Genomic DNA, 27,487 nt, shown 5'->3' on the forward strand with positions numbered 1-27,487 from the left:
CAGTCCCGATTTACATGGACACTCTCTTCATGGATAGTACCATGAACATTATTACAAACTAGCTATACCTTACCCCATGTGACCATACACTGGTCCAGAAAATTCTTAAGTTATTAATAAAATATTAATATACTATATTTATCATCGTTCATTGTAAAAATAATTTATAATATTGTCCTCTGATACAATACTTATCATACTGAATTATTAAAATCTTAAGAGAGCCTATGACTAAAAACAGATATTGAAGGGTATAAGGTCCAAAGTTTGATCTTGTGATACTGAGATACTTCTTGTCAATACTTAAGTTCAAAGATTGATTTCCAAAAAATTAAGTTTAAAAAATTGATAAAATTCTTTTAGAGTTACTACTGTATGTTACTGTTACTATCACTTATAAATTGAGTAGTTTTCATGTGATCAATGCATTCATTGATTGGAGTGATTACATGAAAACCACACAGTGTCAAACCTTCAGGACACATAGCCAAACATTTTATATTTAGAGAGAGAGAAAAAGAAATGCTAAATTAGAGAAACTGGTGACTTCATAGCCAGAGTAAGTTTTTAGAGGCAAAAAGTCTAATTTGATAGAAATTTCTAAAAATTGAAATGCAAAGGTTAGGGACAGTGGTTGGGGGAGAGGTTGAAGGGTTCTAAAACCATTGGCACAGACTGGCTCCTGGATTAACACAGGCGATCTGCTTTGTAGCCAGCAGGTGGTTCTGTATCCAGAGAAGGAGTAAGTCACCAGAAAGCATGAGAGGGACAAGGATACTCAGCACATGGGGCTCAGAAACATGTAGAATTGGGGTGAGGATAGCTAGCAGTGTCAGGCAGCATCAGGGTAGGGACACACACAGCTGGTGAACAGGAGAACTCCAGTCCCTGAATTGCTGAAGTCCACAGAGGATAGAGGCCAATGTACTAGGGGATCCACTCCCGGACTGGGTGCACAGAAACCATCCCCCTGCCAGCGGCCCCCTTCCAGGCCCTCCCACAGCCTCTGATGCCTTATTCAGCTTCCTGGGAATATTAACACCAGCATAAGGGATACAAGAGCCTGGATCTACAGAATTGTAGATCCCCTCTTTGCATTGCAAATTAATCAACTAGTGCTTGAGTTTTTCCACTCATCTCTAGTGTGCTTAATTGAACCCTTTCCTTGGTTCAAAAAACTCTGATGGAATTTGGTTTTGGATTCTCGAGGGACTAAGAATCAAAGTCTGACTTGGGGTAAATTCTCCCAGCCAACCTGCCAGATTCGTTTTTCTTGTAGAACTTAGAAGAGAGTCACCGTTCTTGAACCTGGGGATAGAATGAACTCACAGTGAGAAATGCACTCAGCCCAAAGAGATGGTAACTCTGCGATGCTAAATTCCGAGTGCTCAGCCCTGCGTGGTTTGGGGTGAGGTGGGGTGGGGTGGGGTGGGAAGGTGATTAGAAATCTCAGCTCACAGAGTTTCAGACACCAGAACAGCCAAATGAGGCTGGCAAAACCTTAGGTCTAATGTCAACTGTCACCAATTTCCACCAAGGAGGCTTCAGCTCTCACCATCCCAGAACAGGAAGTCCCACCTCATTCTGCTCTCAAAGATGTCCCTCTGTACCCAAGAGGACAGCCCATGGGCAACGCCAAGCTGGATGGAGGGCAGAGGCTAAAAGTGGTCTTTAACTCTTCTGGCCCCATGTCTTGGGACCACTCACTGGCCACAAGTGACGGGTAAGCCACCTGGTAAGCAACATGCAGGTGAAGGGGGCAGGTGGGACTGGAGAAGGCACCAGCACAGTGGAGTTATGACCAGAGATGTATCTCCTGAGAGAATATAAATCTCAACTCAAAAACCCTGCATTTGAATAAAACATAAGTCAATATGGCTTTTTTATGGCATTTATTTGCATTTATCCACACCTGAGAAAATGGAGTCAGGCACCTGTGCTAATCGAGGAGGCTGAATGCTGCCCTCCATCCTCAAAGTGCCAAATGCCATATGAGCTTGGAGGTGACTTCATTCACCAGCAAGATCCCAGCCACAAATCTACAATAGAAAAAAATTTAGAATAGGGCAGGCATGTTAGATCAGTTGCCTAAGGCAAGGTGTTAAACCTTGGTGCTAAACCCAAGGTCAAGGGTTCACATCTCCGCACCAGCCAGCTGCCAAAAATAAACTTGATTGTAATAGTTGCTTGAAGTTCCTTTCTTATAACACAAGCTTCAAGTCAAGGAGAGAGCTAAATGGCATTTTCCAGCCTGAAGGTGGGAGAAAGAGGCAAGTAGCCATGCCAGGTTGGAAGTGTCTTCTGAGATGCAAATCGGCTTTCGTAGCAGATGCTGCTAGTGCATCCCCTGTGCTAGAGAGACAGCAAACTACAGCCCAGGGACCTGGTGCAGCCCACTGACTGTTTTTGTGCACAGTCTTGAAGGAAACAGCCGTGTTTATTTGCTTTTGTACTGCCTGTAGCTGCTGTCATGCTACAACAGCGGAGTTGAAACACTGCACAGCTTATAATCTGGCCCTTTCTAGAAGAAGTTTACCAACCTCTGCCCTATATTTCCTTAGCCCACGGAGGTCCCCTATAGACAGTTTCCACACATGCCAAAGGCCACTCTGTCTCTGTGCCAGGGGCGTTCTCCAGCTGCAGAGGACACCAGGCGTGGGATGGAGCAGGCCAGAGGCACCGGGCATTATTGCCCCAGGCCACCCTCAACTGAGGAAGGCGGGAGCTGGCAGATAAATACTTCAGCTTCCTCGCCTCCTTCTGGGACTAGGTGAAGATGTTCTGCCCTCTAAGAGAGGGTTCCCAGTGGGATTGAGCCCCAGTTGCCCACAGCAATGGCCTGCTCATTAATGCATCCTGTGTTGTCCCGACATTCAAATCAGTCATCTGACCTGGCATGGGAGCAAAAGACTAAAGGCACTACCTGGCAGCTGGGGCTCTCCGGGGTTGCCCCCAGGACAGCTGGCACTCTCTCACCTGAGCCACGCAGCTCTTTCTGATAAAGCCAATGAGTAGAGACCTTGGGGTTGAAACAATCTTGACCTAATCTCAAACTTCCAGTGTCTAAGAGGCCCAGATGACTGGTATGGGGCTGGACATGGAATGTGAGTGCCTCATGGGTCACTTCTGGTCTGCAGAACTTCAGGAAGCAGCTGGCTAACAGCCTAAACGGAGAGGATGAAATTAATATGACCTAGAAGAAGCCTGGAAGGGCCCATGGGGGGAGGGGGCCAGACGTCTGAGGAGGAGGCCTCCACAGCCTAGAGCAGGTGTCTCTGAGGAGATGGTAACGAGGCTGGTTCTGCATGTGCTGGGAAAACTGAAAACTGGATTCAGCTGCTGCTACAGGAAGACACTGCCACTGCCAGGGTGAAGAAGCTGTCTTGATGCATTGGGGCTGCTGCAACAGCGTACCATAGACCTGCAACCGTCTACACAACAGAAATGCTCTTCTCACAGTTCTGGAGGCTGGGAAGTCTAAGATCAGGTGCCAGCAGATTCAGCATCTGGTGAGGTCCCTCTTCCTGGTTCGCACCCTAACCTCACATGGTGGGAGGGGTTACGGGGTCTCTGAGGTTTCTTTCATAAGGACACTAATCCCATTCATGAGGTTCGGCCCCTATGATCTAATCACCTCCCAAAGGCCCTACCTCCTACCTCACCTTGGGGGTAAGGATTTCAACATGTGAATTTGTAGGGGACACAAACATTCAGACCATAGCAGAAGCATGGCCAGGGTGATGCAGACAGCAACAGAAAGCAAACAAAAGGGAGCAGGTCCCTGTCCCTCCTCCAGCCTTCATTCTTCCCTAGCTCCCCTTTGACAGGTATTCCAGAGAGCAGCTTGCATAGCAGGAACGAGGTAGCAAAGTCCCAGCCCCCACGTCACAGAGCAGAGAAAGGCAGTTTGGAGCAAGATTCAGGAGTTTACCATCTGGCACACTGAGCTTCCCGCAGTCAAAAATCTAACAAACCACCTGTACCCAAGTCCTTGTTTAGGGTCTGTATTGGGGGCAACCCAACTTAATTCAAATCTCAAGTTATGGTTTGATCCCAAACCTCATTAATTAGCTGTTCTCTTTGGGATCTTTGCGGTTGCAAGCAACAGAGACCATCTCTAACTAAGGAAAACAAATGAGCAATATGTCAAAGGCATGTGGAGTAGCTCAGAACTGAAGGAGAGACTGAAGAATCATCTTAAACCATCCTAGAAAAAGGGCCAAGCTTGGCACAGGTTTAGGGACCTGGATTCACAGCAGGAACTGGGGGTGATCTTGTTAGAACACACCCATCAGAGGGCAAGCTCCAGCATCTGCAGTCTTGGTTTCTCTGACTCAGATCTCAAATTCTGACAAGAGGGAATCTGATCAGTCTAGTTTGGGTCACTTTCCCCCCACCCAAGGCCAGAGAAAGGCAAGGTATCTTGACTGACAGTCTGATCACGGCTGCACCCAGTGTGGGAGGGACAACTCCATACAAAACCAGGACCGTTGCCTGAGGAATGGGAGGTGCTGCTGGACAGGAAAGGGCAGCAGATGTCAACAGCTGTCTTAGGTTGGGTCCTCCTGGAAGCCAACCCTGAGACAAGAAGGGAAGGCCACATCGCTTATTTGAGAGAAAGCATGTGTGCATAGGGGAGCAGGGAAGTGGGACAGGGAGGGAGGCTAACACAAGGCGTGCTGACCAGTGGCTTCCTCCATGGGCATCTGGGGCTCAAACCCACTGGGGACCTTCAAGAGGCAGTGGAACGTGCCTCAGAGTTATCCCAACAGAAGGGTGAGAGAGCTGGGGTATCTATTCACCAGGTCCTGTCCACCTGTGGTTGGGCACTGCTCCTGGGAGCATGGACTCCCCAGGATTCCCAACCTGCCCTCCGAGTGGACCAAGCACACTCCTAGGACCATGGGAACCCATAAGGCAGAGTTGCCTGTGCTCACAGTGAGAAGCCCTGGAGCAAAGGCACAAACGAGGACAGTGAGTGTCGAGGATCTGGGAGAAGCAACAGGGTGGCTGATACAACAGCAGTGACTGGCCACCAACTTGATGCCACCGCTTTATGGAGCCGGTGGCTTTGGGAGAGTCTCACTCCTAGAGTAGACTTGAGGCTGCATGAGGGAAGAGGAGCCGGAGACCCTGTCATCAATGCTGCTGGGAGGCCTGTTGAGCCACCACTTTGACTAACAAGAAACACTTTTTATGAAACAAAAGGTTTTGTGCTTTTTTCAGAGACCTTGGGGAGAGGAAAAGCCAGGAAATAAACCCACCCTGCAGCTCTCTGGGGGAAGACAGAACCCAGCAGGGGCAAAGGAGGGCAGCTGCCAAGAAAACAAGCAGGTGGGGTAATTCCCAGCGACCCTCAGGTGGGACAAAGAGCCCTCCTGGGCCCTGAGGTGTCCACTGCAGCCAGCCCCACATTTCACACCATGGGCCCGACTTTCAGGCCGAGGTGAGCCTGCCAGGAAGCGGTGCTCACCTGTCCCTGCCTCCCACCTGGACCTCACCTCCTTCCATTGTCCCCGCCAGTCCCCTTCGTTTCTCCCCGTGGACCAGCCCACGTCCATTCCTGCCCCAGGGCCTCTGCCCTTGGAGTTCCCTCTGCCTGGAGTGCTCTTCCCTCAGGTGTGCACACGGCCCATCTTGTCACTCGCGTCACATGTCCTCTCTTCTGCAGTCTTCCTTGACCACGCAATCTAAAGTGGATCCCCAGTCACCATAGCATGCACCTATTGGACTTCCTTCCTAGCACTGTCTCTGACCTACTCTTGGTTGTCTGCTTGCTCGCGCGTCTCCTTCCTCCTCTCTCCCCACCCCAGAACGCCGTGTCTGCGAGGGCAGATCCAGGTCTAATTTTCTCTGCTGACTAACCCATGCCCAGACTGTGCCTGGCACAGAACAGACCCCCAATCCATTTTCTTCATTGACTGATTGAATATAATATAAAAATGACCTTTCTTTCCCAGACAACCCCCTGCCTTTTTAAATGGAATATTCACTGACCACATAGTCTAAAAAATAAAAAGACTCGATAGAGAAAAGAAAGGGTTTGCAGTGGTTGTTCCAGCTAATGGTTTCCATCATTCTCTCTTCAGCTTTGAAGTGATAAATATTTCAAAACTATGCAGTGGAGTGGGTTCTCTATTTATCTTTTTAAAAGAACAGCAAAAGCATGTTTCTTTCTTGAAATCAAAACCTCAAATGAATTCAGAACAAGATTGTTTAAAGCTCTAAATAGAATGGTGACTCCATTTAGTATTCTATTTTTCATAACAAAGGAATCATAGAATGTAATTTGTGCTCCTGTCAGTTTTCTCTAATAACGTGTAGTTGTCTTGACAGATGCTTTTTTTTTAGGCCAATGCAATAATCCATTTAAGTACATTTACTCAGTGCCCTTAATATATTTTGGAGCATCTACACAGGGAAGGAGTTATGTTTTAGTTGGTATAAGTAAAAACTTATTTTCATACTGTTAATAGAAAATAGAGGCCCAAGGGCAACATCAATATTTTTGTAATGATTCTGGCTTAGAGTAATTTCTATTTCTTAGGATATGACAGTATTTGTGTGCACGGGGTGTGTGTGTGTGTGTGTGTGTGTGTGTGTGTGTACACTAGAGAGCACACACACTCACGTGTGACAGGATTATATTATGGTAATTGAAATCATTAATAAATCTGAAAAATCTCCCCCGCCGCATCAGCATAGCACACTGTCTGGCACACAGGATAAGCTCAATAAATGCTCGTTGGACTGATTAACTTCCAAACAAGGAATCTGTGCACTGACATTTGAGTTTGCTTCTTGAAACCTGACCTAGGATCGCAATCTCCAAGTAAGAAATTTTTAAGTATCTCATGCAAAACTACATCCAGTACACATGCTGCAGCACATGGCACTGGTGCCCGGCCTATCTGCCCTCCACTCTTACCACATCCACATATTTCCACGTCTGACTTCCAAATGCCAGCTCCTGTACTTCTCTGCCTCAGGGCTTCCTGGCCCCAGAGTTAACACCCTGAGCAGCCTCTGAACTAACTGACAGCTGGCAGATTAACACCCAGCTGCCTCACCCCTGGGGCAGGTGACACTGAGGCACACATTCTACTCTGCCCCCCAGAGCTCTTCAGTGGGATTCAGTGCCAGGGGCCCTCGGGTGCACTCTGATTTGGTAACACGCCTCTCATTGGCCGCCTGCCTCCCCGTCTCCCTCTCCACGCCACTACTGGGGCTTCCTGGGATCACGTTCCATTGCAACTTTTTACATTCAAATCACTGCTTCAGGATCAGCTTCTGGGGGAACCCAAACTTAGATACCTTCAATAATTTTCTCTCTAACAAAACAGTCATCCACAAAAGCATGCACTTGTGCTTAAAATGAAATGAAAACAAGCCAGTGTCATCAACTAGCATTTTTCTCAGTGAGATCCAGACATCACCTGACTCTCTAATGCGTCTCTAAATGAACCATGATAAACCGCAGGTCTCTTTCCTACATGAGGATGGCTTGATGGCTGTTTAAGAGCCTTGTCCTGAGCATGGCTGAGCCTCCTACATTTCCAAGGCCCCTATTAATTAGACAGAGAATATGCAAGCAAAGAAAACTTTTTAATGAAGGCTTCACTGGCAATGCCAGACGGGTCAACTAGGGTCTAATCCAAACAAGGAACCCTCACTCTTTTCTCATTTGTTCTAAGATATCAATGCATTTCCCCTACAGTGGCCCAAAGACATTTTCTCCCGTTGATCCTGGACATCTTAAGAGCCCTTCTCTCCCAGTTTCTTCTTGTTTGCCTTTGTCTTTCCAATCGTGGTCTCCATGATGACAGAGGTTTCTTCGTACGTCTCAATGCTCTCCGTTGAAATTTTCTCAATGGATTCCACCACTTCTACCTTCTTATATGCCAAAGCCCTGGGAGGGCTTTTTTCTGGCAGGCTGCTGCTCCTGCTCCCGTGATTCTCTGATCCATTCTGAGAGGCCCCAGGCCTTTGAGACTGCTGTGTAGATGGTCCCTCTGGAGCAGGTGTGACCCCAGGACAGGGTTTCCTGGACCCCGCCTCCTCCTTCTGGCCATCATGTTTCTCCCTGGGGCCTTTCAGTTCTTTGTCACTTATCTCACTCTCTACGTCTGTAGACTGCTGGTTGCTCGGGTGTCCATCTTCTCCCCCCTGAGATTCCCCCTGTCCATTCTCCAAAGGAGGCTTGGGCTGCTCAGGAGAGGGCTCCACATGGCCATCAGGACGCATGGTGTCTTCCTCAGTGGAAACAGCCACCCCACCCTTGGCCGGGAGGGAGGAGGAACAGAACTCAGGGTCCACATAACTGGCATCCCCTGTGACCAGCACATGCCGCCCTTTGGTGTAGAGGTCAGTGGGGGGCTCGGGCTCCGGCTCGGGCTTGGGCTCAGGCTGGGGCTCGGGCTCGGGCTCAGGCTTGGGCTCAGGCTTGGGTTCGGGCTCTTTGGGGCTTCTTGCCTTCTCCTTAATCATCTTGCGTAGTTTCCCAAAGGCTTTGCTGATCTGCCCTCCATCTGGCACATCCTCCGGAGCCCCATCTTGTGTTGGGGGACTTGCTCCTTCAGCCCCTGATTGAAGCTTACATTCAACTTCCTCTTTAAGGATCACCTGCACCGGCTTTGTATCTTCCAGACCTCTTAATGGTGCATCTTCCTGAGTTTCGTCTGCCTTAGCTATAATCTCTTTTCTCCTTGGTACATTCTTGGGGAGGGCTTTCTGTCTTGGTTTTGCTGTTGTTATATCCTGCACAACCCTGGCAAGATCTGAAAAAAGACACACACACAGGCTGTAAGTCAAGGATAATTGTCAAGGAAAAAGCTATATGCATTGGAAAATAGGCCAACTATATGGGAGACAAGTGCCTAGCACTAGGGTGGAGTTTCCTACGTATGGGCAAAAGCAACAGGGAAAAAGCCCTGGACCTGCAGCTCCACGGCCCACGTGGAGGTCCCAGCTCTGCCCATCAGCTGTGTGACTTTGGACAAGCCAGTGGGTCCCTCTGGGCCTCCAGAGGGAAGGGAAGGTGCTGCTTGCTCTGGCGCTCAGAGTTCACTATCACATCGGGCACAGACACATAACTCCACTGCTATGACGCTCAGTGAAAGCAATACTGCCACCCCAACTACAGTCCCTGCTGAACTCACCGCGCAAACCTGGATCCACAGACTAGACAACACATTCCACAAGGCCATTCTCTCCTCTGCCTTCCTCAAAGGACAGTCGGCAGAGCTGCCTGGGCCTCACATGTTCAGATGACTTCAGGCTTGGGGACCGAATCCATCCACAGTATATCTCCCTCACTCAACATTTATCCCCCACTAAATACACATCATCACCCCTTGATGGGCATCCCCTTCCCTCCTGAGCCTGAAAAGAAAGTGAGGCTCTTGAATTCAGAAATGACAGGAATCCCTTGTTTCCAAAACCATCCTCATTTCTTCAGATGAGCTGAAAGGAAAAACTGGGAGTTGAAGAAAACACACACAAAAGCTCACCCTGTGTAATCTTTCAGGCTTTCCAGCTCCACTCACATAGGATATTTAACCTTTTTCATCCCAAAGGTCTTCTCCATCCCCTCCCACCAGTAACCACAGGACTAAGACAGACAAAGCCCCAGCATGTATTGCAGGTTGATTCATGATGGTGATCTGAGTGGGAAGAGAGGGCAGGCAGGGTCATGGAGCCACGAGGGAGAAGGGGATGCAGGAGGAACTTGTCAAAGGAAAGCCGTGGAAGCTGCTATGGGAGAAGGGGGAGCTATGGGACCAGGCACAGGATTTCAGGTGCAAAAGGAGAATGCAAGACCCCTTGTTCAAAGTAACTGTGAATTTCAGGACAGCAACAACAGAGCCCTAAGCCTAGCTGGGACCCCCTGCAGGGGCTGCCCCCTGTGGAGCCGCCCTGCATGTCTGGCCCAGGGCCACAGCCCTTCCAATGACGTTCTGACTCTGGACCCCATCTCCACCAACCCCTCAGAGCCGTCTGAGAAGCATGGACTGAAAGGCCCTGTAAGTATGAGCATCAACATTACCATCTTGTCTGTTCTCCCAAAACGCTGTGTTTGTTCAGAACCGGGAGATTCAGATGGGAGGTGACATCTCACATGTGTGCAAAACCATTCCGAAAAGACCCAACGCTGAAGGCAGAAGCCACGCGTGCTTACTAAGCTGTTTCTGCTCAGTTTTGAAGGGGAGAGAAAATGAACAAGAACGGAGCACCTGCTCTGCACCAGACACCGGGTGAGGCACCTTTGCACAGATGAGTTCATTTCACTTGGGAGGGAAAATACAATTCAATATTCACTTCTTGCCGAAACGAAGAAGTAAGCAGTGACTACTGAATTGTATTTCCCCCCCAATGAAATGCTTCGTGACCAGGGATGGCATCCTGAGGTGGCCCATCCTCCAGTCGATTTTCCTCTTTATAACCTTCTCAGCTCAGTCACTTGGCTAAACCCGAGGGAGAACATCAGAGAAGGAGGGAAGGAGACCTCCCTTACATAAAAGCATTTAATTTCCGATGGATTGCAAGGGAGCACGAATGTTAATGTCAGGAAGAAAGCCACTTGGTTATCTCATTTTTCACAAGACAAATGAAGCAGAAGCCAGGGTTGGGGAGTGTTACCTTTCCCACTGGATCCAAGGCTGAGAGAAGTGGTATGGCTCGGGATGATGGGAGCATCAATGAAAGCAGAGCTCAGCCTGGCAGAAAGAACCAGAAAGAGGTGGCACCATCTTAAATCCATCAAGCCAAATACATGGTTGGGGGCAAGACAGGCTCTCCCTAATGTTGAGCAAATATAATAAAAGCTTTCTCGCAATCAAATTGCTCATGAATTATATATATTTTCAAACAGATAACTGAATACAAATTTACACACTGAATAAGGATGGAAAGGAAATCATTGTTTCCTTGACCTCAAATCACAAACTGGGAAACAACTACAGAAACACAGCAAGGTGGGGATTGCTTATAATCTAAAAATGCCACTTCTCTGTGGGACAGGGTTTTTGTTTTGTTGTTTGTTTTTTAATCAAAAAGTTGCCATCCCAGGCTGAAGTATTTAGGGCAAACAGAGTATGATATCTCCAACTTGTTTTTTTAAAAATAATATGCATTACATATATAGAGAAAAAAACGTGATAAAGCAGTTGAGACAAAAGGTTAACAACTGGTAAGGCTGTGCAAAGAGTATCCAGAAGTTCCTTGTTCTATGCTTGCAACATTTCAACCAATTTGAAACTATATCAAAACGAGTAGTTATAAACAAACAAACAAAAATAGCATTCATTTACCTGTGACACGCTGCCCCCAAAACAAAAATGCTCAGGAGGACATTTAAATGCCAGTTCATGACTTATTTTCATAAATGTGCTCAAAAAGCATTCACCTTCACATAAATATAATAGGAATTATGAAAGATACATTGACCATAACTAGAAAAAGAAACAGAAAATCTTGCTTTTCCTGCTAAACATTCGAGCACTCACAGCCAAAATAGAGTGCCCAGGGTGCAGGGAAGAACTGCTGCTTGTGGAGTACTTCAGGGGGGCTTTTCCTTCAACTCATTTGAAACCCAGAAAATTAGCAAGACTGAATGAAGAAAGAATCATGGCTTAATACCCAAACTGTTGTCTGAAGGGCGTCTATGGATATGGATATTGGTATAACCATAGAGGTAGAGGTAGATGTCGATGATGCAGATGATGCAGATGATGTCAATGATGTAGATGTAGATGAGGTAGATGATGCAGATGATGCAGATGATGTAGATGATGCAGATGATGTAAGTGTAGATGACGCAGATGATGTGGGAGTAGATGATGTAGATGATGCAGATGATGTAGATGAGGCAGATGATGTAGGTGTAGATGAGGTAGATGATGTAGATGATGTAGATGATGTAGATGATGTAGATGATGTAGATGATGTAGATGAGGTAGATGATGTAGATGAGGCAGATGATGTAGATGAGGCAGATGATGTAGGTGTAGATGAGGTAGATGATGTAGATGATGGAGATGATGTAGATGGGGGAGATGATGTAGATGAGGCAGATGATGTAGGTGTAGATGAGGTAGATGATGTAGGTGTAGATGAGGTAGATGAGGTAGGTGTAGATGATGTAGATGAGGTAGATGATGTAGGTATAGATGATGTAGGTGTAGATGAGGTAGATGATGTAGGTCTAGATGATGTAGATGATGTAGATGAGGTAGATGATGTAGATGATGTAGATGAGGTAGATGAGGTAGATGATGTAGATGATGCAGATGAGGTAGATGAGGTAGATGATGTAGGTGTAGATGATGGAGATGAGGTAGATGATGTAGGTGTAGATGAGGTGGATGATGTAGGTGTAGATGAGGTAGATGATGTAGGTGTAGATGAGGTGAATGATGTAGGTGTAGATGAGGTAGATGATGTAGGTGTAGATGAGGTAGATGATGTAGATGAGGTAGGTGATGTAGATGAGGTAGATCATGTAGGTGTAGATGAGGTAGATGATGTAGATGAGGTAGGTGATGTAGATGAGGTAGATCATGTAGGTGTAGATGAGGTAGATGTGGTAGATGATGTAGATGAGGTAGATGATGTAGGTGTAGATGATGTAGATGAGGTAGATGATGTAGGTGTAGATGAGGTAGATGTGGTAGATGATGTAGATGAGGTAGATGATGTAGGTGTAGATGATGTAGATGAGGTAGATGATGTAGGTGTAGATGAGGTGGATGATGTAGGTGTAGATGAGGTAGATGATGTAGGTGTAGATGAGGTAGATGATGTAGGTGTAGATGAGGTAGATGATGTAGGTGTAGATGATGGAGATGAGGTAGATGATGTAGGTGTAGATGAGGTAGGGGATGTAGGGGAAGATGATGTAGATGATGTAGGTGAAGATGATGTAGATGATGTAGATGATGTAGATGATGTAGGTGTAGATGATGTGGATGATGTAGATGATGTAGATGAGGTAGATGATGTAGGTGTAGATGATGTAGATGATGTAGATGAGGAAGGTGATGTAGATGAGGTAGATCATGTAGGTGTAGATGAGGTAGATGTGGTAGATGATGTAGATGAGGTAGATGATGTAGGTGTAGATGATGGAGATGAGGTAGATGATGTAGGTGTAGATGAGGTAGGTGATGTAGGTGAAGATGATGTAGATGATGTAGGTGAAGATGATGTAGATGATGTAGATGATGTAGATGATGTAGGTGTAGATGATGTAGATGATGTAGATGATGTAGATGAGGTAGATGATGTAGATGAGGTAGATGATGTAGGTGTAGATGAGGTAGATGATGTAGGTGTAGGTGATGCAGACATAGACGATGCATATGTAGATGTAGATGATGTAAATGCAGATGTGGAGACAGGGAGAGGTAGAGATAGAGAGATATTTCCCAACTGTCTTGAACTAAGTGGGGCTCAAGGCACAGCTCCATCACCGAGGAGATCAGGCAGCACATGGACAGCCACATAACTGACTCAACTAGGCGCCAAGCACTATGCCAGGCACCTCGCCTCCAGCACGTCTTCAGTCCTCCTGATTATCTCACCGGCTAGGAGGCTATGAACATAAAGCAGCCTTCTCAGTGAGCAGACCTTTCTGGCCACCCCACTTCAAGTTTCAAGCATTCCCACCATCACCCCCAACACCACTCCCCTCCACCCTGCACTTGTCACAGGTCATATTCCCTCTGTCACACATCCTTTCATCATCTTTCTCCCCCACTAGTATTCGAGCTCCATAAAGTCAGGGATTTTTGTGTTTCATTCCCTGCCACGTCCCCACTGCCTAGAACTGTGCCTGTCAAACAGGAGACACTCAACAAGGATTCCTGCAATGAATAAGAGGCCAGGATGGGGAGAAGGGCACGTTCTCTGGGGCCTGCAGTCACAGATCCTTAACACACCTGTTGCCTTCGATCTCAATGATCCGATGATACCGGTCCAGCTCATTCTTCAGGGTTTGCTGGGCGACTGCCAGTTGCCGGCAGTCATAGGAAGACTTCTCCAGAACCCGCTCAGTCTCTTCAATCTCCTTACGCAGGGTTTCGATCTGGTCATTATAAAGCTGAATCTCATCATCGTAACACTCATGGGCATTTTTAATAGCTTGTTCCAGGGTTGTTGTCTGTGGGCAAAGACACACTGTAAGGAAATCCATCCCACCTTCTCACCTGAGACATGGACTTTGCCGGGAGAACCTCGACTTGGTGTATGAGGTTTTATTTGTTCTGTTTGTTTGTTCTCTGTCAGTTAGAGATTAGCAATCAAGCACTTTGGATTCCTTAAACCAAAGAGGAATGTGAAAACTGAGCTCCTGTCTCTTTGCCCTAACACCAGCACCCTCTGGGATTAGCCCATAACAGAGCCCCCCACAAAGGCAGTCTGAAGATGAAAAACCCAAAAATAGAAAGAAATCCTACTGTCCATGGAACCATACATATAATTCATACAAAGTACATTCTTCATGCTTTAATGAATTTGCATAAATCCAATAGCCAAAAGAAAAAGTAAAAAGAAGAACACATATTAAATACACAAGATGCTTCTTGTACTGAAATACTTAGGGGGAAAAAACTTTCCTTGTTCTCACTCAGTCACTATGGTGCTTCAATTTTCTCCTGAGCTTTGATCAGTGAAGATACATTTATGTTTTGGTAGCTAAAATATATGTGTGTGCACAGTTGTGTATACACAAAAGAACATTAGGGAAACACTATTTATAGGAAAGTACTTCAAGAAGTTCATGGAAAGATTTGTATTATCTTTCAATTCTACTTTTCCATGAATTTTTTGAAGTACCCTCGCATATGAATGCAGGGCACATAAAAATTAAGGCAGGATAATAGAAACAGGTGGCTTTATATTCACTTAAAGAGCTTGTGACGACGCATAAGGACCCATGAACGCACTTACTTACAAGCTTAATATCTGTAGTCATGCCTCCTTTACATCTCACTCTCAACTAGGAAAGAATTCCACATGCAGTGTCCTCCAAAACAAAATAAACCAAAAAAACCACTTCTACCTACAGCAGCATCTCTCAGACCACAACATGCATCAGAACCACCTGAGGATGTTAAGATGCGGCTCCGACCCAGAAGGCGGGGGCAGGGCTGGAGATTCTGCATTTCTAACCAGCTCACAGGGGATACTGATGAACTGGTCCAGCTAGCCAGGTGTCTGTATTCAATTTCATGTATGGCATTTCCTACATCCAGACCTAAATGTACACACTGGAGGACGATCACTCCTATTACAATCTGATTTTTCACTTTATACAGATATGGCCTTGGAACAGCCAAGTTCCCTAAGTAATGGCATTTGAAGACTTAGCTTACAGAGGTGTTCAGGAATATAACTGCTGCATCAGATAGGGGGGAGGCGGGAGGAAAAGGTACATGCACTAAGCACTTGGGGAAGACATCTGTCAACCCGTGCCATCCCTTTGAGTGGTGACTGCTCCATCAATCCACAGGAAGGGTCCTGGCAGCAATAAGAGCCCACGCTCCTGTCCAGAGCTACAGTACCAGGGGTAGACCTGACTTGAACTGGCCTAGCCTACACCTTCTCTCCCGGGAATTTGGAAAGAGATCTCAGAAACAGAAGCAAGGTAGGTGGCAGGTTCTAGACTCACAAGACGCATCAGCTGGGGTCTCAGGCTGCCATTCTGGAATGGTGATCCTTCATAATGAAGAAGGCGATTCTTCAGAGAGGCAAAGAAATGCAGCCAAAGGACAGAGAAACAGATGAGTAAGCCCATGGCAAGAGAAGGCAGAGGAGGGGAGGGGAGGAGGGGAGGGGACAGAGGGAGCAGCTGCCTCAGACCCCGCTTCCCGGTTCCCGCTGAACCTGCTCTCAGATTTCACATGCTGCCTTTTGAACTCTGCTCCTTTGAAAAAAATGAGTACCTTTCCAGGGGAGAAACCTGGCAGACACTGCCTTAACCAAGCGATCAAAGTTAACAGCACCTGGAGAAAGACATATGGAGATAAGGAGATATGCATATCACTTCCATGGGGTTCTTGCCAAAAATGCAGAAGCTTAGTCTCATCCTGAGAAAACATCAGCGAAACCCAAGTGGAGGGATGTCCCGCACAAGAACCCACCTGGACTCTCCAACAGCATCAAGGTAATGAAAGACAAAGGAAGACAGAAATTGTCCCAGACCGGAGGACACTAAGGAGACACAATACGTAAATGCAAGTAGGATCCCAGACCAGAAAAAAACATAGGTGGAGTCACTGGTGAAATTCTAGTACAGTCTATTTACAGTATGGTATCATCCTTAACCCTGGTTTTCATCACTGTCCTGTGGTTATTAAGAGGTTAACATTTGGGGAAGCTGGGTGGAGAGTATATGAAACCTCTGTGGTATTTCCGCAGGTTTTCAGAAGTCTAAAATTACTTCGAAATAAAACAAGACAGTGCCCTTCCTGTTGAAGCTAGTTTGATTGGCTTTCTGTGACTCATAAAGAAATCTCTACTTGAACAGTCACCTGTAAGGTCCAACAGCAAGTCACCCCACCACCTCCTGTGCAGCCACACCAGTGTTCACATGCTCTAGGAAATGTTTCTGAGAAATAAGGAGATTCCAGAGACCCTTTTGAGGCCTGCATCTCAGAGAAGCTTCAGAATCACACAAGGGAAAGCGTGGGGCTGGAGATGACATAAGAGGGGCTGTGTGTTGGGGATGGAGACATGAGGGCTCTGATACCATCTCTCAGTTTTCCATATGTTTGAAATGTCCCGTAATATAGAGAAAAACAGAACCTACCATCCTCTTTGGGTATGGATTCCCCAGCCCAGGGCAGGAGTAATGGTTTGTGCTAACGGGTCCTAACCTGGGTCAGCTCATTAACCTCACAATGACCTTACAGATTGTGGCTGTTATTATTCCCTTACAGATGAGGAAACAGAGACACAGGCAAAGTGACCTGCCCACAAATACCACAGAGTGATTCAGACCACCTGTACAGGGTGAGACACTTCCTGAAATCGTGGGCCCTCCCTGCCTCAGCTTCCTCCCTGCTGCGGGAGATCAGTGTGCAGACACACACGTGTGCAAACACACAGGCACATGCTCATGCACTGCAGAGCCCCTGGAAAACTCCCCATTCCCCTGTATAGCAGCACCACCCACCTGTTCCCACAGGGGACTCAATGTGACCCACACACAGATCCCTTCTTGAGCATTTTCACTTAGCAAACTTTTAAACTGGAAGTAGAATTACAAAGGGTTGTCACAAACTAGGTCATCTACCCCCTTTCTACCCTCCTGGGCAAGTACAATCTTTTTTCTATCTCACAATTTGATGGTTTGTTCTTGTGGTGGTGGTTGGTTGGTTGGTTTGTGTGTGTGTGTATTTGTTTGTTTGAAGGATACATGTTTTAAAGGCTGATGTCCTCTTGTGCAGAGAGGTGGGAGGAACTCTTGCCCTGGGGGAAGCTCCATGAAGTGACTTTCGGGCACCTTCCAACAATTAACTGGTGGCTGATCTGCCTGAATTGATCCAGATCCATGAGCTGAAAGGGAATTAAGGTGATGCCTGTGGTGTGAGCCACCTCGGCGCAGGTCAAGTGCCACAAGCGCCAGCCTGGCTGCTGGACAGGAAGACACAGTCCATCCTCTAGGAGCTCATAGTCCAGCAGGAAGCAGTTCAGTCCCAGAGACATGCCCAGGGCATCCCAGAACAAACGGAGCAGACTTCCAGGAGGAGGCGGGGGGTCCTGAGTATCGAGGAAGGAAAGAGACTTCCAGAAAAAGCAAAGTGGTGAGCAAAGGAGCAGGTGCCAGAAACCACAGAAGGGGTCAGGAGAGGAAGAGGAGGGAGGGTGACCCAGGGTCACATCGAGAGGAGTAGCCAAGAGGACACTGGAGAGAGAGGCAGGTGGAGAGATGGGCCACGCTGCAACCCGAACTTCACCCTGAGCAAGATGACAGCCACATTTCTGCTTGGACCGCTAGACCGTCTGGTTTAAATCTGTCTCCCCGCTGGGCTGTGAGCAGCTGAGGGGCAGGAACACAGGCAGGGGCCTGACAGTGGGCCCCATATGGAGGGGCAAGCTCATGCTTCGGTCCGCTTAGGACCCCAGACATCTTTGAGCCCAAGGTCTTTTCTTTAAAAAGAAACAGAAGAAATCAGTGTCCTTCGCCTATCACGCAGTGTCTTCCCAAAACTAACCACTAGATGGTGCTAAGTGACTTAAATGAGAAATGAGACCCGGGAGCTTTCCACTTAGCCATTAGTAAGCCTTTTTCACTTCCCTGTCACAGAAACTGTCAGTCGATGCAATTTAGGGAACCAGAATTGCCTGTCCTTTCTCCTCTACCTGCAAGAAGTGCCATCTCCAGCGGTCTTTGTGTCTGTGTTCAGCTTCCTTGAAGGAGGGACCCCAGCTCCAAACAGCCCAGGGTTGCTCAAACTTGAGCCTGTGGAATCACCTGGAGAGTTTGTTAAAACAGGGATTGCTGGCCCCCACCAAAAAGTTCCTGATTCAGTAGGTCTGGGATGTGCCCATGAATTTGCATTTCTGACAAGTTCCCAGGTGACACTGATGCTGCTGGGCCAGATCCCTCACCCTGAGAACCCTTGCTATGAAGGATTCTGGAAGTGCCAGTGCCCTGACCATAGGCAGAACCAGCTGCCACAGCCCTGCCAGAAGCTCTCCCTCCTCTGGCTGCCAATCAAGTCCCCAGTTATAGTACTGGCCTTGCCAAGAAGCCTTGTACCCGAATCTCCCTAAGAGCTCTGAGCTTAGCTACTCCTTTGGGAAACCACTAAAACCTCTGGAAACCACCAGAAATTCAGCCATGAACATTTTGAATTTGGTTGTAGAGGGCCCAAGCCTGGGACTCAGGGGAACCAGAGAAAATTCTGGTTTTTCAGAGAAAAACGCAGAAAATTCTGACCCAACCTGGGACCCACCCCTACACTGGTGGTTCTTGAAGTGTGGTTCCCAGACCAGCAGTATCAACATCACTTGGGAACTTGGAAATGCATTCTCCGGACACACCCCACACCTAAGTCAGAAACTCCCAGGTGTGCCCAGCCAAGTCTGAGTTTTAATTAGAGCTAATTAGGCAGAATTTTGGTCCCCTGATATGTGCCCTTTGGTGTTATACCCATGCATATGTTCCATGGCAAAAGGGACTTTGCAGATGTAATCAAGGTTCTTAATCAATTGACCTTAAAAAAAAAAAAAAAAAAAAGGGAGGAGGGATTATTCTAGATTATCCTTAATCACATGAACCCTTAAAAGCAGAAGCAGAGAAAGGCAGAAGCGGAAGTCAGAAAAGAAACGGGGTCCTCAGTCCTACAAGCACAAAGAATTGAATTCTTCCAACAATTGAATGAGACTAGAAGGAAATTCTCCCCCAAGAGCCTCCAGACAAGGGCCCAGGCCAGCCAACACCTTTATTTCAGCCTTGTGAGACCCAGAGCAGAGAAACCAACTGAACCTGCCAAGACTTCTAACCTACAGAACTGTGAGATGGGGGCCGGCCCGGTGGCGCACTGCTACAGTGCGCCGCTTGGGAAGTGCGGCGGCACTCCCGCCGAGGGTTCGGATCCCACATACAGACTGGTTCCCGCTCACTGGCTGAGCGAGGTGCGGGAGCAACACCAAGGGCTGCGATCCCGTTGCCGGTCCCCGGTCCAGTACGGGGGCGACACTGAGGGTTGCGATACTGAGGGTTGCGATCCGTTGCCGGACACGGAAAAAGACAAAAAAAAAAGAACTGTGAGATGGTAAAGGGGTACTATTTTAAACCCCTAGTTTGTGGTAATTCATTAAGGCAGCAACAGAAGACTAATGCAACTTATGTTCCATTGGACCCACTGCTAGATTTTATTTAATATAAGAACGTGTATTATCATATATGAAATGATTTGATAACATTTGGACAACTGTTTTAATATAATTGGTTTCCTTTTAATTAACTGGACTTTATTTTATGGCTTTAACAACATTTTTCTGAGGAGTCCCCAGGCTTCACCAGACTACCAAAGGTGGAGGGGGTGGGGGGATGGCCCCAAAGAGAAGGTTAAGATGCCTGCTTCAGAGAGATGAGGACATCACAGTAAAACCAGTAAGTCTTTTGGTAGCAGCTAAGGGTGAGAACAGGTGGCCAACCAGATAGATTTATTTCACTTTCTCAGAATAAACTAGGTTAATCCTTTATGAAATTTCTTATTTTTATATTCAACAAATACATATATGTACATAAAAGAGAAACATTCCTTTTGCTCTGAAACTGGAATTTATCATATCAGGTTAGGCTCTTTCATCTTTCTCAGTATTGAGAAAGATAGGCAGTGGATTTCAACATTATCACCATAGCCACAGGAAAAAACACATTTCACGTTGCAAGCCACACACATCGGATAAATACACATGTGTATGTGTGTGCATTTGAACAAACAGATATATCCATAAATATTGAATACAAAATTTTCAGAAACAAATCCTACCTTTTACTTGCTATGTGCTCTGTTATTCCTTATTCTATTTCAGTCTAGTGTTGTTGATTTCTCTTTTTTAATGCGAGTTGATTCTGCTGAATTCATTTTACACCCAATAATGAGTTGTAATTAGCAGTTTGGAAAACATTGGTCTCTAGGACCACGACTGGGCTTGCATCCACTTCCCTAATCACAACTTAACCTGATCCACACACAACACACACACGCACCACACACACAACACACATAACGAGGGCACTTCAAAAAGTTCATGAGTGGGCTGGCTGGTTGGCTCACTTAGAGTGTGGTGCTGATAACACCAGGGTCAAGGGTTCAGATCCCCACACCAGCCAGCCACCAAAGAGGAAAGAAAAGGAATTCAAAACAACACACTATACTCCACAAAAATGTACATGTAAATGTTAAAACCATAAAAATAAAGGTTCATAGATTTGTGCATATTTTAATTCTATTTTTCTCACAAACTTTTTGAAGTACCCTCATAGACCACACACACGCCATACATACACACACACACCCCATATCTCTCTCACCCACACACCGCTTCCTTCTATCTTCTCAGGGCCTCAGAAGAAATCACACATGACTAAGTCACAAGATGAGGCATCTGGTCCCTGATCTTGGGTTGTCTCCTGAGAAGGCAGAGTCTTAAAGGCATTCCTTAATTCTTCCAGCTGTAATCTTTGGCTCGGGGGACAATTACAGAGCCTAGTTTGCTCTCCAGTGGCCCCACAAGCTGCTGCATAGTGAGATTGTTGGGCAGTGCATGTTTGAGTGGGAATTAGGATGTCTAAACTCTAAGGTTACAAAATGAGAGCTAAGCAGTTGTGCAGGCACTGGACATCCATGAAAAACACCGCCTCTAGCTGTGGCTTTAAATTTTGCTCAATTTTATGGGCACTGGCAGGATAGAGACAGAGTAACATATAACATCCAGATGTTCTAGGTTTTATAAAGAATCAAATTTTTTAATTTTTTGTTCTCTCATCCCTGATGTCTACCTGTCAAACCAAATGTCAATTTACTTTTTGATTTGGGAAATGTGGTTACGTGGCCGTGTGAAGGTTCGGTATTTTAACCCAGAGTTTCCTACTAGAATGGCCAGCTGTGGGATAACAAGAGAAAGAAAACTGGAAGGAATCACGGGGGATGAACCATGAAGCTCATTAACCAAGAAGGAAAGCCACAAAAACAGGACTGAGAGTTTCTGTTGAGTTCAGTTTTCAAATTCAGCTTCACCCAAAAGCGGGGACAGGGCAGAAATGTGAGCTTTACACTAACCAATTTCCAACTAGAGGCAAAGACTGACACACCATTCTTTGTAGGTTTGTAATCAAATTCCAAAGGAGAAATTGTATCATGAGAAGAATAAAACAGGAAGCACAGATCTGAGCAAGTCCAGGATAAAACTCCCAGCATGTGCCCATTTCTTCTTAATCTTGACATCAACTTTAACCTGGGCAAATGAATCAACAATGTAGAAGCTGGGACAGCCTTACCCTCGGTAGGGGAGGGGCGTGACTCAAAGGGCTCACCAGAGGAACCTCTGAGGGGCCGGGAATCTGCAAGACCCCGTCTCCATCTGCTCAGGACCCTTCCAGTGTGGGTGCTGAAAGTCCTGCATCCCGGGAAACCCCTCACCTACTCAGAATGTTGTGTCTGCTGGGTGCATAGGTGTGTTCGGTTTATCATTCATTGAGCTGGGTCCTTGTGCATGCACGTGAAGCCTCCATGAAATGTATGGGAAACCCTGACTCTCACGTGGCAGACACGAGGGTGCAGAGCAGTACCTGGGCCTGCAGCTCGGCTCTCTGTGCCTGCAGGTGGGACAGCACCTCCCGGCCCTCCTCCAGCTGACTCCGCAGGGCACCCAGTTCCCGTTCTGTCAGCAGCTTCTCCTGCACAAGGAAGGCCAGACTCAGAGGAAATGCAATGAGGGAGAGGGTACAAAAGGGTGAGGGGCCTGTTATGGACTGAATGTGTCCCCCCAAATTCATGTGTTGCAGCCCTAACCCCCAAGGTGATGGTATTAGGAGGCAGAACCTTTCGGAGGTGATCAGGAGTAGATGACTCTCAAAGCCTCCGTTTCCCTTCTGTGAAAAGGAAAACGTGGAATGCAGACTGTCGTTCGGCTCTACTTTCTGTGTCTGTGAAGAGGATGGTGGGCCTGAGCTCTGAGCCGTCCTCTGTGGAAGGCATTGGCGCAGTGCCGGGGAAAGGGAAGCGGGTCCTGGTGAGGCCGCTGCACCGTCCCAGGACGCTCCATGGAATGGCCTGGAAAGAAATCCTCCTTCAACCTCGCCTGATGGGCCTCTCCACCGCTTATTCAAAAATATCCAAATTGCTTCACAGAAGACTGACTGCTCAAGAGCAGTGCCTTCCACCGAGTGCTCTGACTCAAAGCCACGCAAAATCAAAACCCAGGTCTAGCCAAGGGCTCCAGGGTTCAAGCCACACGCCCAAGGCAGCCGCTCCTCACAGACACCTCGCAAAGTGGCTGGAGCAACAGCACAGATGCGCAGGAAGCTGGAGCAAGACAAACGTGCTGGAAGGAGTGGAGGTCTGGTCTCTGGCCCCACCACGTGGAGAATGCGGGGCTGCAGGCATAGCTGTGGGGGCCTCGGCAACTAGAGGCTCGGTGTCTCTCTCTCTGGCTCCCTGCCCTCTCCCCATGTCTCTTAGTCTCTGTTTCTCTCTCTGCCTCTGTCTTCTTTGTTTTTCTGTGTCTCCATCTCTACTTCCCTGACTCAAAGATGCCAACAAGGGGGAGGCTGGGAGAAGAGGACTCACATCCCTAGGGATCAGTACATGGCAGATTTGCAAATATGCTACACTTCACACATCCTCGCCCTGCAGCCTCGCATGGCAGCAGCACAGTGCAGCCCATTACACCTGCTCTGGCCAGGCCCCTGCCACTCTCTGGCCTGCCTCTGCTCACTGCCTGGCTCCTGTTCATCATCACCTCCTCCCCTCCTCACCCCCAGGGTCCCACCCACAAGGTGCCTCCTGCAGTGCCTGGCGTGGGAGGCCCTCAAATGCTCATTGAAGAGGAAGGAAGACAGCCCCACAGCTGTCAGCTGGTAGCTGACACTGACAGGGAGGCCACAGCTCCCTAGCTGTAAACTGATCAACAATGCCACTCAGCACCCGAAGATGTCACTCTGAGACCACGGGGGAATGAGCCAGAAACAAGACCACTCTGTGATCATGTCTGAGCACAGACCAAAAGACCACTGAGCAGCCACAAAAATAACCAAGGCTGCTCTTCCCACTAACACGCGGGACGCTGCTTCACTACCAAGTACAGCTTTAACCACACGCTACTCCTCTGCATCTGAGATACAAATTACCGAGATACTCAGTCTTAGGACAATCCCCATTCTGAGAGCACCCAATCCAGAGCAGGGCCCGGCTTATCTTCCTCTCCCCCAAAGTCACAGGCCCAGACCCCATACCATGTCCCTCCTCCACCAAGATGCCCCATAAATCTCCATGTGTGTGCAGTCTCTTGCTGCAGTGAAAAATAAACCCAGCTTTAATCGACCCTGGGTGTGTCCCGGGTGGCCTCTGCCTAGTGGACACTGACATTATGCTTTACTGACCAGCTGGCCTGTGATCTTAGGGAACAACATTAATTATATCCTCATTCGTGCAAACGTGACTTCCACATTTTCTATGATGGTAACAAGAGTCAATGAAGCAAACCTGAAAGCAAACGTTTAACTCGTATGCAGCATGTTTAAGCTAAGATTCATAAAGAATGTGATGCTTTCTAAGTCTGTGCTTCTCCATCTTTAATGTGCACACAATAACCTGTGCACATGAAACTGAAAATCAGGATGCAAATTAAAACAAAAATGTCATCATGTCCCTTCTCCAGAGGTGTGGTAGGCTGGTTCCTGGTCAACTGATAGCAAGTAGGTGGATGGGTCAGCTGGTAAGACTCTGGGTTTTCTTGCAAGGTTGACCTAGGACAGTGTTTCTTAACTCTGGGGATCTTGCTAAAATACAGATTCTGGTTCAGTGGGTCTGAGGTCGGGCTGAACATTCTGCATTTCTCACAAGATCCAGGTGATGCTGATTTGATGATATCAAAATAAATCTAGTCAGTCTCTGTAATCTTACAACTTAAAAGGGTTTTGTTACAAGGGAACAGATGATACAATTTAAAATGTGCTCAAATGTAAAATATCTTTGAATTAGAGAAAAAATTAATTTGAAAAATAATGTCTATGGAAAGGAATCTGTGACAAAGAAAATTAAGGCTGTGGAAAGAGCTATTTTAGGCCTTTGTAGCAACCTCAGTTACATCACTTAGGAAAAACAGAATCCTGAAATGGTAATTGGTGGGCAATTTGGACATGAATATCCCCAAGAAGGCCAAAAACAAAGGTAACTTTCCTGCCTCTTAGGTGATGTTAGGCAGGGTTCAAAAGTATCTTCTAAAGCAAATTTGAGGATTTCTTTAGCTTTGATATAAAAAAATTAAGTTGAAATGAAAAAGTTCAAGCAACCGGCTACCCTAGCCAGCTGGTTCTGCAGCTTGTCAGCATGCCTCCCCATGGAGTAGGGTCCCACCCACCATCCCCCAGCAACTCATTCATTGACTTAGAGCATGGCCTAAGCACAAGTCTAGGCAATTCCAGAACACTGTCAGGACAGGGTTGAGAACCACTGTCCTAAATCATCCTTGCACAAAAATCAAAACCTTAGTTGACCACCAAACCCTGTACCAGCCTGCCACAACATATGGAAAAGGGACATGGTGACATTTCAATTTGAATCCTTTTCAGTTTATTTTTATATGTATTGTATTATACATCATAAATTTCCCTAAGTAAAAATTACCGTAGGAAAAAAAATATGTCAACATCCTGTTGAGCAGCTAGAGCTGAGTGAAGAAGGGATTTGGAGCATTATATTGGGAATAATGGTCCACATCCAAATCCCCAGTTTTTATAACTTGGCTTCAATAATCTCTATCCTTTCTCCATAGTTTTCATGTCAGACTCACACAATCATTAGCAGAGCCTGGTCTTGAAAATATATTCACTAATTGTTTGAGATTTTCTGTACTTGAAATGTGTGATCGAATCGAGGAGAATAAGAAAAAAAACAACCCAACTGAAAAATTGGCAAAAGATTTCAGCAGATACTTCAACAAAGATGTATGGATGGTAGATAGGTACATGACAAAATGCTCAACATCATTAGCCAGTAGGGGATACAAATTAAAACCACAATGAGAGGGCCGGCCCGGTGGTGCACTCGGTAGAGTGCAGCGCTTGGGAGTGCGGCGGCGCTCCCACCGAGGGTTCAGATCCCATATAGAGACCGGTCCGCTCACTGGTTGAGCACGGTGCGGGCGCGACACCGAGGGTTGCGATCCCGTTGCCGGTCACGAAGAAAGACAAAAAGGAAAAAAAAAAAAAAAACACAATGAGATACACAACATACCTATCAGAAGAGCAAAAAACCAAAAAGCTAACATACCAAGTGCTGGCGAGGATGCGGAGCAACAGAGACTCTCGTTCACCGCTGGTGGGGAGGAAATAATGGCCCTGCCGCTTTGGGAAACAGTTTGGCAGTTTCTTATAAAGTACACAAGGAAGAATGACCCACTACTCTCAAGAGAAAATACCTAAGAAACTGGTCAGAGGTGCAGTGCATGTCCTCAGATGTCTCAGCATTTACAGCAGGAGTGTAAGAACGGAAGGGCGAACTTCAAGGTGAATGCAAAGCAGGGTGGGGGCCTGCCTCACCCACCGTGGCTCCCCTAACAGTCCCACCCGACGTCTTTCCCTGGGTCTCTGCCGAGGCTCACTAGGCCCATGGGGGTGTAAGAAAAGCCTCCAGATGCAGCTTCCCTCTAGGACCAGCCTGCTCTCCCTGCAGCCATGGCTCCGATTCTTACCTCCCTCATCCCACTCGTCACGGTGGATGCTCGAGGAGTGGTGTGGATGATCTGCTGCAGGATGCTGATGTAGGTCTGAATCTCCAGAAGATTCTGTTGGGAGAGGGAAAGCATTCCCATTAGAAGTTGAGCTGCCGAGTGTTTCCCTCTAGTACTAGGGGAGCCCAGGAACGAATACTTCCACAAGCTCCACCTTCACAGATGGGGTAGACATGATCAAGCTGGGGGTGAAGAAGAGGGCAGTGACTCTGCTGCCATCAATGAGCCACCCACTGTGTGACCACTCTATGGTGGGCACCTCATGTCTCCTTTAACCTTCACAAGAACAGGTGCTTTGCTGCTGTCTTCATGGAGCCCTGGGAGGCAGAGACGTGAGAGGAAAGCAGAACAGAAGAGAATGAAAGCAGCCCTGGAGAGTTCAAAGAACCACTTCTGACACCAGTACAGGGCAGTGTTTCAAGGACCAGGCTTTGGTCAGTCAGGCCTGAACTGAATGACTAACTGGCTGTGTGGGGACTTGGGCAAGCTATTTACACCTCCTAAAATGCAAGTTCTTCTATAAAACGGTAGGGATGACTGATCCCCTTTACCAGCCAGTGTGCCTGTTCCCAGCTCTGTGAGTGATAACATTGCCCTGTACAGAGAGCAGCCATTGGCCAACCCATGGTCATCTCGTCCAGGAAGCCACACAGGCCCTGCCTCATCCTCAGTGCAGACCAATGACTGACTGGCACAGGAGTCTCCAGAACCTGTGAGATCCCGAGATAGGGCTAAGGCTGGACTCCAGCTAATTCCACACCCTTGCTCAGCTCCTGCCCTGACCTGTCCTGCTTCCCTCCCTCCACTAATATATCAATTACACAAAAGTCACTACCTGGGCCGGCCCGGTGGCGCACTGGATAGTGCGCCGCTTGGGAAGCGTGGCGGCGCTCCCGCCCGAGGGTTCGGATCCCACATACAGACCGTTTCCCGCTCACTGGAGTGAGCGAGGCGCGGGAGCAACACCGAGGGTTGCAATCCCGTTGCCGGTCCCCGGTCCGGTACGGGGGCAACACTG

At 47.3% G+C, this 27,487-nt stretch overlaps 2 protein-coding genes across 2 annotated transcripts in view; both read right to left on the bottom strand.

Annotated features, from left to right (window-relative positions):
• Window positions 1-7,596: 7,596 nt before the first annotated feature.
• BFSP1 (beaded filament structural protein 1, filensin) overlaps window positions 7,597-27,487 on the bottom strand; it is a 37,398-nt gene continuing 17,507 nt past the window's right edge. Inside the window, exons 5-9 of the mRNA XM_008588559.1 lie at window positions 26,431-26,523; window positions 22,307-22,414; window positions 13,938-14,158; window positions 10,639-10,715; window positions 7,597-8,777 (exon numbers count right to left, since the gene is read on the bottom strand). Of these exons, the coding sequence (XP_008586781.1) occupies window positions 7,756-8,777; window positions 10,639-10,715; window positions 13,938-14,158; window positions 22,307-22,414; window positions 26,431-26,523 (1,521 nt within the window). The 3' untranslated portion in view covers window positions 7,597-7,755. The remainder of the gene's footprint in view (window positions 8,778-10,638; window positions 10,716-13,937; window positions 14,159-22,306; window positions 22,415-26,430; window positions 26,524-27,487) is intronic.
• LOC103603962 (uncharacterized protein DDB_G0271670-like) lies at window positions 11,624-13,714 on the bottom strand. Its single transcript, XM_008588547.1, has 5 exons — window positions 13,694-13,714; window positions 13,091-13,438; window positions 12,571-13,047; window positions 12,013-12,459; window positions 11,624-11,971 (listed from the first exon to the last, which is right to left on the bottom strand). Exons 1-5 carry the CDS (start codon window positions 13,712-13,714, stop codon window positions 11,624-11,626), a joined length of 1,641 nt encoding a protein of 546 aa, XP_008586769.1.

The sequence above is a fragment of the Galeopterus variegatus genome, unplaced genomic scaffold, assembly GCF_000696425.1.
Source record: "Galeopterus variegatus unplaced genomic scaffold, G_variegatus-3.0.2 Scaffold129, whole genome shotgun sequence".
NCBI lineage: Eukaryota > Metazoa > Chordata > Mammalia > Dermoptera > Cynocephalidae > Galeopterus > Galeopterus variegatus.

Coding starts and splice junctions, on each gene's coding strand:
- LOC103603962 (XM_008588547.1), bottom strand. CDS start 13,714: ATGACCTGTGACAAGTGCAGG. Junction 13,048..13,090: donor ACATCATCTACCTCATCTAC/ATCATCTACCAC, acceptor ACATGATCTACC/TCATCTACATCACCTTCCTC. Junction 12,460..12,570: donor CATCTACCACATCTACCTCA/TCTACACCTACA, acceptor TCATCTACATCA/TCTACCTCATCTACACCTAC.